The 16605-nt window shown below is 45.6% G+C and overlaps 1 protein-coding gene across 1 annotated transcript in view; it reads left to right on the top strand.

The window, feature by feature from the left end:
- Positions 1–16605, top strand: part of prdm16 (PR domain containing 16) — a 722475-nt gene that overhangs the window by 646217 nt on the left and 59653 nt on the right. Inside the window, exons 10-11 of the mRNA XM_078425753.1 lie at positions 3268–3291; positions 3399–3486. Coding sequence (XP_078281879.1) covers positions 3268–3291; positions 3399–3486 — 112 coding nt within the window. The remainder of the gene's footprint in view (positions 1–3267; positions 3292–3398; positions 3487–16605) is intronic.

The raw sequence follows: 16605 nt of genomic DNA, 5'->3' as shown, positions 1-16605 counted from the left end.
ATAAGATAATTAGGGGATTGGACACATTAGAGGCAGATAACATGTTCCCAATGTTAGGGGAATCCAGAACAAGGGGCCACAGTTTGAGAATAAGGGGTAGGCCATTTAGAACGGAGATGAGGAAGAACTTTTTCAGTCAGAGGGTGGTGAAGGTGTGGAATTCTCTGCCTCAGAAGGCAGTGGAGGCCAGTTCGTTGGATGCTTTCAAGAGAGAGCTGGATAGAGCTCTTGAGGATAGCGGAGTGAGGGGGTATGGGGAGAAGGCAGGAACGGGGTACTGATTGAGTGATCAGCCATGATCGCATTGAATGGCGGTGCTGGCTCGAAGGGCTGAATGGCCTACTCCTGCACCTATTGTCTATTGTCTATTGTCTATTGTATCCCGTACCTGCCTTCTCTCCATACCCCCTGATCCCTTTAGCCACAAGGGCCACATCTAACTCCCTCTAAATTATAGCCAATGAACTGGCCTCAACTACCTTCTGTGGCAGAGAATTCCACAGATTCACCACTCTCTGTGTGAAAAAAAAGTTCTCATCTCGGTCCTAAAAGACTTCCCCCTTATCCTTAAGCTGTGACCCCTTGTTCTGGACTTCCCCAACATCGGAAACAATCTTCCTGCATCTAGCCTGTCCAACCCCTTAAGAATTTTGTAAGTTTCTATAAGATCCCCCCTCAATCTTCTAAATTCCAGTGAGTACAAGCCGAGTCTATCCAGTCTTTCTTCATATGAAAGTCCTGCCATCCCAGGAATCAATCCGGTCAACCTTCTCTCATCCACCTCACCACTTCAATGTTAGGTTTAGTTTTAGTTTAGAGATATGGCGCGGAAACACCGAGCCCCAACGCCGACCAGTGATCCCCGCACATTAACACTATCCTACATACACTAAGCACAATTTACAATTTTACCAAGCCAAATAACCTACTAACATGTACATCTTTGGAGTGTGGGGGGAAACTGGAGCTCCTGGGGAAAACCCACATAGGTCACAGAGAGAAGGAAAAGCTCCGTAAAGACAGCACCCGTAGTCAGGATCAAACCCAGGTCTCTGGGGCAGTAAGGCAGCAACTGTACCGCTGCGCCACTGTGCTGCCCGTGACGAGCGGTATGCTTTCATTGTCAACAGTACGTTTGCATCACATTGGCTGTTACGTTGGTCACAGCAGGACAATTGGTCTTGGAGGTTAGTGACAGTCACTTGGTGAGGGTATGAGGGGTCTCCACTGCCCATGACACTCTTCTGCATTCTGAGCAGGAATTGAGATGTGAAAACTGAAGAGAAATTTCAAATTTAATGAAGCCTGGTGTTGTTTTGAAAATGAAGTGTCACAAATATTCCGTTGTCCAACTTGGTGATATTTATGTGAACTGTGCAAATTGTTGTACCGGCCAATGCACCCATAGAGTACTGGAAGTATTTCATTTATGGCATACTACACAATATCACCAGGTTAGAAACAATGCCAATTTTCCATTATGCGGCTGTTTGTACCAGTGTGTGTTGGTGTGGTCAGTGAATACATGCACACCTGTGCACCACATCACCTTGCGATGCCCTCCAGTAACCTGCAAACATGCATCGTTCACTACACTTGTGTGGAGTCCATGTGGGTCCCAGTCGTCCTTGGAGGCCCATTTGATTTGAATAATAGAAAGATTTTGATTGTCTTGCAAAAATTAGTTTGTTCAGAGAAAGCAGTAAAGAACGTGGCTCACGTAAGCACCAACGCTGGGTTCTGTGTCTCACCAACACGCTCTGTACATCTGCCAATAATGATGTGGGTCAGAGACTCGAACAAGAGATGGAATAATAAGCATATTAATTGCTAATTGACATGAGCTTGCAACATTATAACCAAATTATAATAAAATTGATATCTTATGAAAGAAGTTGCAAGTTAGATGACAACCGACACACATGTACTGAGCAATAGAGGAATCTATATGTTGAATGTTTGAATGATTTCATAATCCTTTCTTCTGTCGAGCTGGATAGATCACAAAGTTTTCTATTTCCACTATTACCACTATTTCCAGTCTATTTCCACTCCTGGTTTATGTTCATATAGTTGATCTCAGCTAGGGCTGGATTGGGAAATGGTAATCAGGATTGATGGAGAAGAAATCATTCTGCAGTACAATTCAGTGTGGTCAAATTGGGCCGAAGGGCCTGTTTCCACACTGTATGACTCCAACTCATCATTACTGTCCAGTGATCCATGATGGGACACGTTTATCAATGGGACCAGGTTTGGCTGTGATGCCTTTGAGTGTTAAACATGAGGAATGGGTTCGGCACTGGAAGTGGTGCTGATCGATGTGCACTTGTGCAAGTACCATTGCCTTCAGGAAAAGGAATTAAAGAGAAAAGGATTAAGATATATTTCCTTCTAAAAGCTTAGCAAGCCTATAGAAAAACTCCACCATTCTACAGAGACTTCCTGGTCTTATTGTACAAGGTGGTGTGGTGATTACATTACAAGAAGAGGAGAGATTCTGAGACACAAACCAGTTTGGCACGTAACAAACTCAAGTAATGCTAATGTTTTTTTCCAAATTTATAATAAGAGCAATATAATAATTTGGTATAATTATGCTACAACCATACACTGATAAAGCCAAGCCGGAGTTAATGCCTTTAAAGGTGTTGTGCATACTACGGGCTTCAGGGAATACGGGGTTAATGCAGTAAAGTGGCACGGAGCTACTGTATAAAAACAGCGATGATACTATTCGGATGTGAAGAAGGTGCAAAGGGCCGAACAGTCCACCCACGCTCCTCTTAGTTCTTGTCATTGCCGTTTCTATGTGAGATTGCAGATCGCAGATTTCAACATTTCATGTTTCAATAGCTCAGGTTATTAGTGTGATAATAATAGACAATTAATAGTCACGCAAGTTGACATTTACTCAAAAACCCAACATGATCCTCAGCCGAGCCGAGCCTTACCTGTGGCTCCAGTCCCTTGGAGTGGAATTGATGCTGGACAAAGTCAGAGCAGTTATAGTTGTGCAGCACATGCAGCCTTATCCGTCACTCATTTTGCACGAACTGTAGGCTTCTGGTTGAAAAGGTGTGAATCTTTGCTCACATGTTACTGGTGAAACCTGCCAGGCGTGGGATTGAGAAGCAGAGTCCCAGTCATTCAGCTGCTGATCAGGTGAAAGCTGTGGAAACAAAAATGGAACTGCAGTCCTGTCCTACATTACACAGAAGATGCCACAGCCAGGATTTCATCCCAACCTTTGCTTTTCTCTTTCAGCTGGAACCACCTGCAATACACAGCGTAAGTGTGCATCTTTCCTTAACATTGTTCCCAAGTGGCCCTGTGAGAGGTAGGATTTTGTTTGGGAATTGCTGAGCGCTGATTTAACTCTTTACTTCTCGGTCCAGCAGGGTGGAGAAAAGGAAAGTGATGGATCCTCTGAACTCATTGAAGGAGAAGTACCTGCGCCCAAACCCACTCCTGTTCCACCCTCAGGTACTGAGTTACCATCCGCATGTCTCTTGAGCAATTTACCACATTGATTGTTAATGTTATCCAGAGTGGATCAGTGTAGCAACAGTTATTGGAGTCTCTAGGGGAAATTATTTATGCTGCTTGTGTTAATTAAGAAACAGGTATATATTTAAAGACGCAAGAATATTGTTTTGTGTTTCACTGTGCTTTCTATTGCTTTCAGCTTTAGATTTTATATTCATCACTATTGTATTCCATAAAAGCCAGGCAGTCCCCAGTGAAAGGCCTGGATCTCTTAAAGGGGGTTGAATCTTAACATTCCTTGCTTCACTTTGCAACTTGTGATGAGTTGTCTGATCTCAGCCTTCTCCAAGTTGCTTCCGTGCCCATGAGCCGGGGGGGGGGGGGGAGATAATATCAGGGTCTTGTTGCCTACAGTGGCTTGCATGGAATGTGTATGTTTTGGCGGCATAGTTCTCTCTGATGTTGCCTGCACCAAACAGCCTGCAGGATTTAACATGCAGGGTCAAATGAGGAAGAATGAGCATTCAGGTGGGACACCACAAGATGTATCAGCTTGATCTTTTTCCAAATGGTAATGTCACAAATCAGTAACTTCATTGCAGTTGTTGCAGGAGGCCTTTGAGTAGTGGTGTACCTCAGGGGTCGTTGCTGAAACCATTGCTCTTTGTCATCCACATCAACGATTTGGAACTAGAATGTATGATTTGTAAGTTTGCAGATGACAACAAAGTATGTAAACCTGATCCCAATGTAAATCAGAAAACACAGAGACTGTGAAAGAGAAACTGCTCATACGAGAATGAGAACGCTGGGGGTTAGATGACATGGGAGCTCCGTGTTGAAATATCCAAGGTTAGAAGTAACCAAGACAAGGATGATGGCTTGGTATGTTGATGAGATGAGGAGGGGATGAAATTGGGCATTATCCTAGAAGCGGATATCACAGGGATAGTCATCACAAAAAGCTGGAGCAACTCAGCAGGTCAGGCAGCATCTCTGGAGAAAAGGAATAGGTGACGTTTCGGTTTTGAGACTCTTCTTCAGACTGAGAGTCTGGGGAAAGGGAAAGTTGAAGAGGATATGAAGAGGTACAAATAACAAATGAATGAAAGGTATGCGAAAGGACAAATCAAAGGCTGCAACGATAATCAAAGAAAGGTGGATCAAAGCCAGCAACTGTCTCTCTACGATGTAAACCAGCATCTGCTGTTCCTTCCTACACAAGATTATACCAGACTGAATCAAGCTATGGGCAGGGAGAAGTAAGGAGCTGGTGGCTGAGGAGCGGAGATTGTGATGAGGTGAAAGATAAAAGCTTTAGCGTTGAATGCATATCCACCAATTTGACACTGTGAAAAGAGTGGAGTGCTCAAGAGCGGTGGAGCTTTAGCTGGGCATCATCTACAGGTTTGGGAACTAGCACTACATCATCTCTGCGTGTTTCTCAGTGTCAGCATATGGAGTAAACATTGGAGGAGGTGAATGTCATATCCATGGATGATGCTGTGGGCAATGCTTCAACCTCAGGGAGAGACACTAAGACTGCCCATCCTCGAGCTGCAACGGCACAATAAGAGTAGAACCAAGCCCACGTCAAGTTGCCCAACGGGTCAGCAGTGCAGATATGTTGGTGGAGATTGGCGTGGCTGTAATGGTCAACAGCTGAGTACAGTTCCTGAGGTAATAAATGACCTCTGTCACATAAGACACCATTAGCACCTTGATATGAATGGTTTTAGTATTGTGGCAGCGAAAAAAATAAAGGTACTCGAAGCATTCAAATATGGAGTTCTGGGTGAGGCCAACAAATCTGAAACTTAAATTGATTTTAAATCTTTGGCGAATAACGTGAGGGTGATGATGGGAAGCATCTTCTGTGGAGAGGTGATGGACGGATATTTGAAGGAGGGAGATTCCTGAGAGTTCAGTAGTGGGCCCAGAGAGCTGGATATGGGTCTCATGGCAAAGACGGGCGATACATGAGAAACCATTGGCAAGGGGTGCATAGGAAACCTTGCCCAGTGGCTGGAAGGCAAACTGCACAACCGATAGGTCCAATCTCACTGCCATTCTCACATGGATTCCTTGTACTACTCATCGACGTGTATGTGGAGGAAATACAGAAGAGGGGGGGTTGAGAAGATGGGCAGACTACCCCTCACCACTGACTCTGTCTGCTGGCTAGAAATCTCTCCCGTTCATGCACACCGTGTGGCACGGTGGCGCAGCGGTAGAGTTGCTGCCTTACAACGCCAGAGACCCGGGTTCCATCCTGACTATGGGTGCTGTCCGTACGGAGTTTGTACGTTCTCCCCATGATCTGTGTGGGTTTTCCCCGGGTGCTCCGGTTTCCTCCCACACTCCGAAGCTGTGCAGGTTTGCAGGTTAATTGGCTTCGGTAAAGATTGTAAATTATCCCTCGCGTATACAATAGTGTTGATGTGCGGGGATCGCTGGTCGGCAGGGACTCGATGGGCTGAAGGACCTGGTTCCACTTTCCGCTGTAATTCGAAACTAAACTAAACTAAACTGGAACCTCTCAGTTCCAATGGATGTAATATGATTGTCAAGACCAGTTCCTAATCCCAAGAATGGTGTGTGGAGACTTCTTGTTTGAATGGGTTGAATAGTGAGACTCTTTCATGGGAGCAGTTTACAGCTCTGAATCGAGTCCTGCACTCTGGCAGTTACTTTCTGATGTTACCCTGAGGATCATCTTGATTTCTTGATTTCATCTGCCACTTTAAATGGCATTTTTCATGTTAACTCATAGCACCTATATGTATAGTATTTTTTATTATTTTCCCAGCTCCAATAAGTAACACAAGGGAGCTTTTGTAAAGAGGGAGTAAGAGGCCAGGTTTCACAGCTAAACTTAGTCCGCTCATTGTTCTACCTCACAGCCTGTCGCTTTAATAACTTCCCTCGATTTTAGTGGAGGGCCCGGCTGACAGAAGGGTCCTGTCTGGCAGGAAGATCCTGTGTTTGTGTGGGTTAGAATGGAGTGCACACAGGGAGTGAAGAGATACGGACACAGTAGAGAGAGGCAGGGCTCTCAGCAATTGTGGGAAAGGAGCTGCTGGGGAAAGCGGTAAACAGCTGTGTGCTGCCTCCATTGTAACGTGAATCTGACAATGTGGAAACTCACCCAGCCCGGCAGCTTTCTCTCCCTCTCCACTTTCCCATATTTGTTATCTCTGTTGGCCCTGGAATTCCAGCTTGGCATCATCTCCGAGCAGTGGGTTACGCGGTCTGGCATCCAGGCTGCATGAGTGAAGCACCCAAGCATGCGGCCGGTGGTAAACCAGAGTCACTCGCAAGCTTTTTCTAATTTTAGAACTCGATCCTTGTTTACAAATCCCTCCAAGGTATCATCTCTCCCTTTCTGTACATCCATTTTCAGTTCTAAAAATGTCCAATCCCTGTGCTCATCTGATTCATGTCTCAAGTGAAACCATGATTTTTCTCCCTGATTCCTGTTGGCAATCCCATTAGCTGCCAAGAGAGCAAGTTATGGAGTCCACCAACCATCCTTCCTCCCCCGCTCCAACTTCTCTCACTCTCCCATCTCCAGCAAGAAACTCCTTGAAGTTGCCTCTCTAACCAAGTATCCTGACATCCACTTACATTTCACTTAGAAACATAGAAACATAGAAAATAGGTGCAGGAGGAGGCCATTTGGCCCTTCGAGCCAGCACCGCCATTCATTGTGATCATGGCTGATCAACCACAATTAGTAACCTGTGCCTGCCTTCTCCCCATATCCCTTGATTATGGTAGCCCCTAGAGCCCTATCTAACTCTCTTTTAAATCCACCCAGTGATTTGTCCTCCACTGCCTTCTGTGGCAGAGAATTCCACAAATTCACAACTCTCTGGGTGAAAAAGTTTCTTCTCACCTCAGTTTTAAATGGCCTCCCCTTTATTCTTAGACTGTGGCCCCTGGTTCTGGACCCCCCCCAACATGGTCTGATCTTGTCTGGCAATTGCCCCTTTTGCTGTATCAAAGATGCTACATAAATGCAAAATGGTGTTGATGCACTTTTGAGAGTAAATATAGCACATGAACACTGAAGCACATTAACCTGCAAGATATCATGTTTAATTTCAGTTGGTCCTGATCAATGGCAACAACATATTAATGTAGCAACTTTAAAGCAGTAAAATAATCCATGGAACTTCACTGAGAGTTATGAAATAACATTTGATGCAGAGCCACATATGGGGAGGTCAGGGCAGGTGACCAATACCTTGGTTTGAGAGATGTGTATGTTGGAGATAGAAAACCCGAGGGAGAAAATTCCATTGCTTGGGGCTTGGGCAAGTCGAAGCACTGTTGCCAAGAGTGGAGCAATTACATTTGTAGTTGATCAAGTAACTAGAATGAGAGGACAGTTATTATGGAAGGAGAGAATGCACGTGAAGACAGGGAAGAGCCTTTGGGTTTAGTGAAACAGCATGGAAACAGGCCCTTCGGCCCATCTAGCCCACACCAACCATTGATTACCCAAAGACTAGTTCCATCCTACATACTAGAGACAATATACCAATGCCAATGAACTTACAAAGCTGCAGGTCTATGGAGTGTGGGAGGAAACTGGAGCACCCAGAGAAAACCCACGCAGTCACGGGGAAAATGTACAAACTCCGTACACACAGCACCCATAGTCAGGATCTAACCCTGGTCTATGATGCTGAAAGGCTGCAGCTCTACTGCTGTGCTCTGTGCCGCCCTCTGTGGAAGGATATGGAAACAAAAGATGCCAATGTTAAAGTCATGGAGTGGCTGACACTTATTCAATGTCTGGAATGGTCCTGCGTCAGAGATGGGAGATCACCTCCACGGTTCCAGCACTTGACGATACTTTATCTGGGTAAAAGAGACAAAAAGAAAGATGTTGGTGTTGAGTCCATATGTTGTTCACATGTGTGGTATAGCTGTGAGCTACAGTGCTATGTTGTTCACATGTGTGGTGTAGCTGTGAGCAACAGTGCTATGTTGTTCACATGTGTGGTGTAGCTGTGAGCAACAGTGCTATGTTGTTCACATGTGTGGTGTAGCTGTGAGCAACAGTGCTATGTTTCCATGTCACTATTCACTGGTGGCAGAGGGGGCATCGTGATACTTCCATCAGGTTTGTGGACCAGGCAATGATTGTCTTGTACTGCATTTTCTGTTGCTGGTTACTGCATTCTTTAGAAGTTTTATTTCCCATTTCTGCATCGTATCTCATGGTAGCATGGTGGCGCAGTGGTAGAGTTGCTGCCTTAGAGTGCCAGAGATCCGGGTTTGTTCTTGACTCTGGGTGCTGTCTGTACAGAGTTTGTACGTTCTCCCTGTGACTGCGTGGGTTTTCTCCGTGTGCGCCGGTTTCCTCCCACATTCCAAAGACGTACAGGTTGTGTATGTGATAAATAAACGACTATTGACTATTGTAGATTATTTGGCTTCGATAAAAATTGTAAATCGTCCCTAGTGTGTAGGATGGTGATAGTGTATGGGGTAATCGTTGGTCGGCATGGACTCAGTGGGCCGAAGGGCCTGTTTCCACGCTGTATCTCTAAAGTCTAAAGTCAAAAGTTAAATTCTATCTTGGTTGATGCAAAAACAGTAGAGAGTTCCAGAACCTATGTGGAAGATCAAAGCTATGGTCTTATTGTAACTCATCTTTTAATAGCTATTTGACTTCGCTTTTTTGTGAATTGTGTTTGCCTTTCCAAGTTTGGCAAGAGTTGAAATTGGTGTGTAGATCAAGGATAGTTTAAACAAGTTTGAAAAAAGAAGTGGAAACACTATTCTTCCGATGAGCAGCGAGGCAGAGGTTATTTAGACACAAGGAACTGCAGGTGCTGGAATCTTGTATAGAACACAAAGTGCTGGAGTAACTCAGTGGGTCAGGCAGCATCTCTGCAGTACATGGACCTTTCTTCACAGATGTTTATTTTCTCAGTATGCTGAATTTAGTGAATGGAGGCAGCAACTTGATGGGTGGATGGGCAGGAATAGTTGAAGTGGTTAAGAGTTCAGTGACACGACACACTGCATTACACTGTTCAGTTGGACATCACAGACCCACAGAACCATAGACCCACAGAACCATAGACACACAGAACCATAGACACACAGAACCATAGACACACAGAACCATAGACACACAGAACCATAGACACACAGAACCATAGACCCACAGAACCATAGACACACAGAACCATAGACACACAGAACCATAGACACACAGAACCATAGACACATAGACACAGAGATGCAGGAGTAGGCCATTTGGCCCTTCGAGCCAGCATCACCATTCAATAAGATCATCTAAAATCAGTACCCCGTTCCTGCTTTCTCCCCATATCCCTTGATTCCTTTAGCCCTAAGAGCTAAATCTAACTCTCTCTTGAAAACATCCAATGAATTGGCCTCCACTGCCTTCTGTGGTAGAGAATTCCACAGATTCACAACTCTCTGGGTGAAGATGTTTTTCCTCATCTCAGTCCTAAATGGCCTACCCCTTATTCTCAAACTGTGACCCCTGGTTCTGGATTCCCCCAACATTGGGAACATTTTTCCTGCATCTAGCCTGTCCAATCCTTTAAGAATTTTACATGTTTCTACAAGATCCCCTCTCATCCTTCTAAATTCCAGTGAATACAAGCCCAGTCGACCCATTCTTTCATCATATGTCAGTCCCGCCATCCTGGGAATTAACCTGGTGAAACTACGCTGCACTCCCTCAATAGCAAGAATGTCCTTCCTCAAATTAGGAGACCAAAATTGCACACAATACTCCAGGTGCAGTCTCACCAGGGCCCTGTACAACTGCAGTAGGTCCTCCTTGCTCCTAAACTCAAATCCTCTGGCAATGAAGGCCAACATGCCATTAGCTTTTTTCACTGTCTGCTGTACCTGCATGCTTACTTCCAGTGACTGATGTACAAGGACACCCAGGTCCTGTTGCATCTCCCCTTTTCATAATCTGACACCATTCAGATAATAATCTGCCTTCCTGTTCTTGCCACCAGTGGATATCCTCACATTTATCCACATTATACTGCATTTGCCATGCATCTGCCCACTCATCCAACCTTTCATTATATGGCACATAATGCCTGCAGCCTCATAGCATCCTCCTCGCAGCTCACACTGCCACCCAGCTTTGTGTTATCCGCAAACTTAGAGATGTTACATTTAATTCCCTCGTCTAAATCCTTAATATATATTGTAAACAACTGCAGTCCCAGCACCGAGCTTTGCGGCACCCCACTAGTCACTGCCTGCCACTCTGAAAAGGCAAAAAATGTCGTAAAGCCTTAGCAGACCAGGCAGCATCTGTGGAAAGTGAAAAAGAGTTACCTTTTCAGGATGAGGGCACTTTATCAGAACCGGAAGGCTCAGATAGGACCAAGGGAATTCTCTTTCCCATGTTGCAACTCCAAATTAACTGTTTTCTTTCTTTCCTACTCTTTGCTTCCTGTCTGCCAACCAGTTCTCTATCCATGTCATTACCCTACCCCTAATACCATGTGCTCTAATTTTGCACACTAATCTCTTGTGTGGGACCTTGTCAAAGGCTTTTTGAAAGTCCAGATACACCACATCCACTGGCTCCCCCTTATCCATTCTACTTGTTACATCCTCAAAACATTCCAGAAGGTTAGTCAAGCATGATTTCCCCTTCACAAATCCATGCTAACTTTGACTGATCAAGCTGGGTACAACTTCATGTAGTCCATACCAGAGCAATACTGTCAGTGAGTGGGTAATTGCTGATCAGCTTATCAGCTGGTGCATGGCAGCTTCTGAGTTGGCTCAACACCTGATCTCATCTGCATTCATTCAATGTACTTTGAAGGCTCCCACATGGCCAGCTGTCACTCTGAGGTAGATTGGGCATGTGGTCATATCTCACCTGGTTGTCGCAGAAAGTTAACTTCAGAGCATCCTTGCAGTCTTGTTATCAAGGAGGGAATCAACACCAGTTGTCTTCTGGGGCCGTTGGATTAAGCCTTCATTCTGGGAAATATTCCTCTGTGAAATCATCCCTGAAGCCATGCTAGAAACTCATATGGCACATAATGCCAGCACAAGGAGACTTTAAAATTCTGAGTGCAACATAGAGAAAAGCATAAGGTGGTTCTCTAGTATCAGGAGATGAAATTAAAAGGAACCTTTTGAGAAGATCACTGAATGGAAACAAAGTTAATTATTTGGTAGATAAAAGAACTGAGAAAGAAAGAAAACAGTTAATTTGGAGTTGCAACATGGGAAAGAGAATTCCCTTGGTCCTATCTGAGCCTTCCGGTTCTGATAAAGTGTCCTCATCCTGAAAAGGTAACTCTTTTTCACTTTCCACAGATGCTGCCTGGTCTGCTATGGGTTTACAACATTTTCTGCTTTTATTTTAAATTTCCAGCATCTGCAGTGTTTTAATATTCATGTTCTGATTTTCATCTCTTGTATTTGCCTTTCCATTAACTTCAAAACATACCTAATTCTAGGTTAATAACTAGCATTCAGTAAATAAGTGAAGGCAGAGCTCAAAGAACTTCTAAACCAAAGCTGTGTGTTGCAAGAGAGATAGGATAAGTTCACTCTACTGTACAGGGATTGTAGTTTGATGGGACCGCATTAGTGTTGTTCCACAGGCCCTTCATCACACAATGTTTGTGCCGAACATGATGCCAAGACCAACTCTTATCTGCCTGCATGTGATCCCTATCCCTCCATTTCCTGCATATCCATGTGCCTATACAAAAGTCTTTTAAATGCCTCTATCATATGTCTCACCTCAATGTGCACATTCCAGGCGCCTCCTGTGTAAAGAAACTTGGCCCTCTCACCTCGAATCTTTGTTCTCTAGTGTTTAATTTTTCAATCCTGGAAAAAAAAGGTTTTGACTCGCGATCCTATCTATGCCCCTCGTAATTTTACATACTTCCATCAGGTCTCCCTGCAACCTCCGACATTCCAGGGAAAACAATCGCTCCCTGTAGCTAATGGCCCCTAATCCAGGCGTCATTATGGTAAACCTCCTCGGCACTCTCTCCAAAGCCTCCTTATCCATCCGGCAATGGTGCGACCAGAACTGCACGCAGTACTCCTAATGCGGCCTGACCAACATCCTATACACGTCTTATAGAGACGTATATCTTATCGAAACGTATAAGATTATTATGGGGTTGGACACGTTAGAGGCAGGAAACATGTTCCCAATGTTGGGGGAGTCCAGAACAAGGGGCCACAGTTTAAGAATAAGGGGTAGGCCATTTAGAACTAAGATGAGGAAAAACTTTTTCAGTCAGAGAGTTGTGAATCTGTGGAATTCTCTGCCTCAGAAGGCAGTGGAGGCCAATTCTCTGAATGCATTCAGGGGGTATGGGGAGAAGGCAGGAACGGGGTACTGATTAAGAATGATCAGCCATGATCACATTGAATGGCGGTGCTGGCTCGAAGTGCTGAATGGCCTCCTCCTGCACCTATTGTCTATTGTCTATAAAATCATAAAAGGACTGGACAAGCTAGATTCAGGAAATATATTCCCAATGTGGGGAGTCCAGAACCAGTGGCCACAGTCTAAGAATAAAGGGGAGGCCATTTAAAACTGAGGTGAGAAGGAACTTTTTCACCCAGAGAGTTGTGAATTTGTGGAATTCTCTGCCACAGAGGGCAGTGGAGGCCATTTCACTGGATGAATTTAAAAGAGAGTTGGATAGAGCTCTAGGGGCTAGTGGAATCAAGGGACATGGGGAGAAGGCAGGCACGGGTTACTGATTGTGGATGATCAGCCATGATCACAATGAATGGCGGTGCTGGCTCGAAGGGCCAAATGGCCTTCTCCTGCAACTATTTTCTATGTTTTCTCTAAATCCACATCATTACATCCTGACTCTTATACTCAATGCACCGACCAGTGTAGGGAAGTGTAAGAAGATAACTGCAGATGTTGGTACAAATCGAAGGTATTTATTCACAAAATGCTGGAGTAACTCAGCAGGTCAGGCAGCATCTCAGGAGAAAAGGAATGGGTGACGTTTCGGGTCGAGACCCTTCTTCAGACTGATATCAGGGGGGCGGGACAAATGAAGGATATAGGTGGAAACAGGAAGACAGTGGGAGATCTGGGAAGGGGGAGGGGAAGAGAGGGACAGAGGAACTATCTAAAGTTGGAGAAGTCAATGTTCATACCGCTGGGCTGCAAGCTGCCCAGGCCAAATATGAGGTGTTGTTCCTCCAATTTCCAGTGGGCCTCACTATGGCACTGGAGGAGGCCCATGACAGTCCCTAATTAACCCATTCACTTCCAAAATTCCTCTCCAATAGCTACGACTGACGTGAGGCTTACCAGCCTATAATTCCCTGGATTCTCTATTCTTCCCTTCTTAAATAAAGGAACAGGGCGGTCACGGTGGCGAAGCGGTAGAGTTGCTGCCTTACAACGAATGCAGCGCCAGAGACCCGGGTTCGATCCCGACTACGGGTGCCATCTGCACGGAGTTTGTACGTTCTCCCCATGACCTGCGTGGGTTTTTTCCGAGATCTTTGGTTTCCTTCCACACTCCAAAGACGTACAGGTATGTAGGTTAATTGGCTGGGTAAATGTAAAAATTGTCCCTAGTGTGTGTAGGGTTGTGTTAATGTGTGGGGATCGCTGGTCGGCGCGAACACGGTGGGCCGAAAGGGCCTGTTTCCGCGCTGTATCTCTAAACTAAACTAAAACTAAACTAACATTCCCTACTCTCCAGTTGTCTGGGACCTCACCTGTAGCTAGAGATGGCACAAAGATATTTGGCAAGGCTCTCGCAATCTCCTCTCTTGTCTCGGTGGTATCACAAAATGCTGGAGTAACTCAGCGGGTCAGGCAGCATCTCAGGAGAGAAGGAATGGGTGAAGTTTCGGGTCGAGACCCTTCTTCAGACTAATGTCAGGGGAGGGGGCGGGACAAAGATAGGATGTAGCTGGAGACAGGAAGACAGTGGGAGAACTGGGAAGGGGGAGGGGAAAGAGAGGGACAGAGGAACTATCTGAAGTTAGAGAAGTAAATGTTCATACCGCTGGGGTGTAAGCTGCCCAAGCGAAATATGAGGTGCTGTTCCTCCAATTTGCAGTGGGCCTCACTATGACAATGGAGGAGGCCCATGACAGAAAGGTCAGAATGGGAGTGGGAGGAGGAGTTGAAGTGCTGAGCCACCGGGAGATCAGGTTGGTTAAGGCGGACTGAGCGAAGGTGTTGAGCGAAATGATCGGCGAGTCTGCGTTTGGTCTTGCCGATGTAGAGAAGTTGACATCTGGAACAGCGGATACAATAGATGAGGTTGGAGGAGGTGCAGGTGAACCTCTGCCTCACCTGCAAAGACTGTTTGTGTCCTTGGATAGAGTCGAAGGGGGAGGTAAAGGGACAGGTGTTGCATCTCCTGCGGTTGCAGGGGAAAGTACCTGGGGAGGGGGTGGTTTGGGTAGGAAGGGACGAGTGGACCAGGGAATTATGGAGGGAAAGTAGAAAGGGGAGGAGATGGGAAGATGTGGCCAGTAGTGGGATCCCGTTGGCGGTGACGGAAATTTTGGAGGATAATTTGTTGGATACGCTGGCTGATGGGGTGGAAGGTGAGGACAAGGGGGACTCTATCCTTGTTATGAATAGGGGGAGGGGGAGCAAGAGCGGAGCTGCGGGATATAGAGGAGGCCCTGGTGAAAGCCTGATCTATAATTTAAAAGGGGAACCCCGTTTCCTAAAGAATGAGGACTTCTCTGATGCCCTAGTATGAAACACCTCATCCTGGGCACAGATGCGGCGTAGACGGAGGAATTGGGAGTAAGGGATAGACTTTTTACAGGAGACCGGGTGGGAAGAAGTGTAGTCAAGTCTTGTCTCTGTCAGTAACCTGGGATAGATTTCATCAGGTCCTGGGGATTTATCCACCTTAATAATAATAATAATAATAATGCATTACATTTATATAGCGCTTTTCATATACTCAAAGATGCTTTACAGGGATTTAGAGAACATAGGGAAGTGAATAAATAGATAAATAAGTAAACGAACAGAGAAAGGAGACAGAAGGTGAGGTGACCTTCAGTGGTTGAAGGCAGTACTGAACAGGTGAGACTTCAGTGATGTTTTGAATGTGGTGAGTGTGGGGGAGTCTCTGACGGTTTGGGGTAGTGAGTTCCATAGGGTGGGAGCAGCGATGGAGAAAGCCCTGTCCCCCCAGGATCTGAGTTTGGTCCGGATGTGGGGGGACAGGAGATTGGCAGCAGCAGAGCGGAGGGTGCAGGTGGGAGTGTGCCTGTGGAGGAGGTCGGTCAGGTAGGATGGGGCCAGGTTATGGAGGGCTTTGTAGGTCATGAGGAGGATTTTGTACTGGATTCTCTGGGGGATGGGGAGCCAGTGGAGTTTGTAAAGGACGGGGGTGATATGGTCACGGATCGGGGTGTGGGTGAGTAGACGGGCAGCGGAGTTTTGAATGTGTTGAAGTTTACTGATGATTTTTGAGGGTGCGCCATAGAGGAGGCTGTTGCAGTAGTCCAGACGGGAGGTGATGAAGGCGTGGATGAGGGTTTCTGCAGCTGTGGAGGAGAGGCATGGACGGAGACGGGCTCAATGCTCTTCAAGAGCCCCAACACCACCTCTTTCTTAATCTCAAATCCCCTACCATACGAGTATTCTCCACACTGATCTCACTCACTCTCTTCCATGTACTTTGCCTTGGTGAAAACAGGTGCAAAGTACCTTAGTACCTCACCTACACCCCCAAACGCTAAATACAAATACCCTCCGTTATCCATAGCAGTCCTACCTTCTCCTGGTTACCCTTTTGTTTCCAATTATAGGGATTAAAAACTTGTGGGATTTTCCTTAATCCGACTTGCCAAAGCCATTTTGTGTCGTCTTTGAGCCTTTCTAAGCGCTCACTTGAGTCTGTCCGACCTCTCCCTGTAGCTAATATCCCCTAATACAGGCATCATTCTGATAATCTAGGAGTATTGAATCTTTCAATCAGCAAAGGTTGGTGACAAAACCTAAAAACCGTTGGCAGAATCATTGTGTAAATGTGATCCACGTACACTTTGCAATCCATTCTCCATTCGGTGCGTTGAAGCTTGCAATAGACATGAAGC

Source organism: Rhinoraja longicauda, chromosome 30, assembly GCF_053455715.1.
Source record: "Rhinoraja longicauda isolate Sanriku21f chromosome 30, sRhiLon1.1, whole genome shotgun sequence".
NCBI lineage: Eukaryota > Metazoa > Chordata > Chondrichthyes > Rajiformes > Arhynchobatidae > Rhinoraja > Rhinoraja longicauda.
This window is presented reverse-complemented; position numbering and strand designations above follow the sequence as displayed.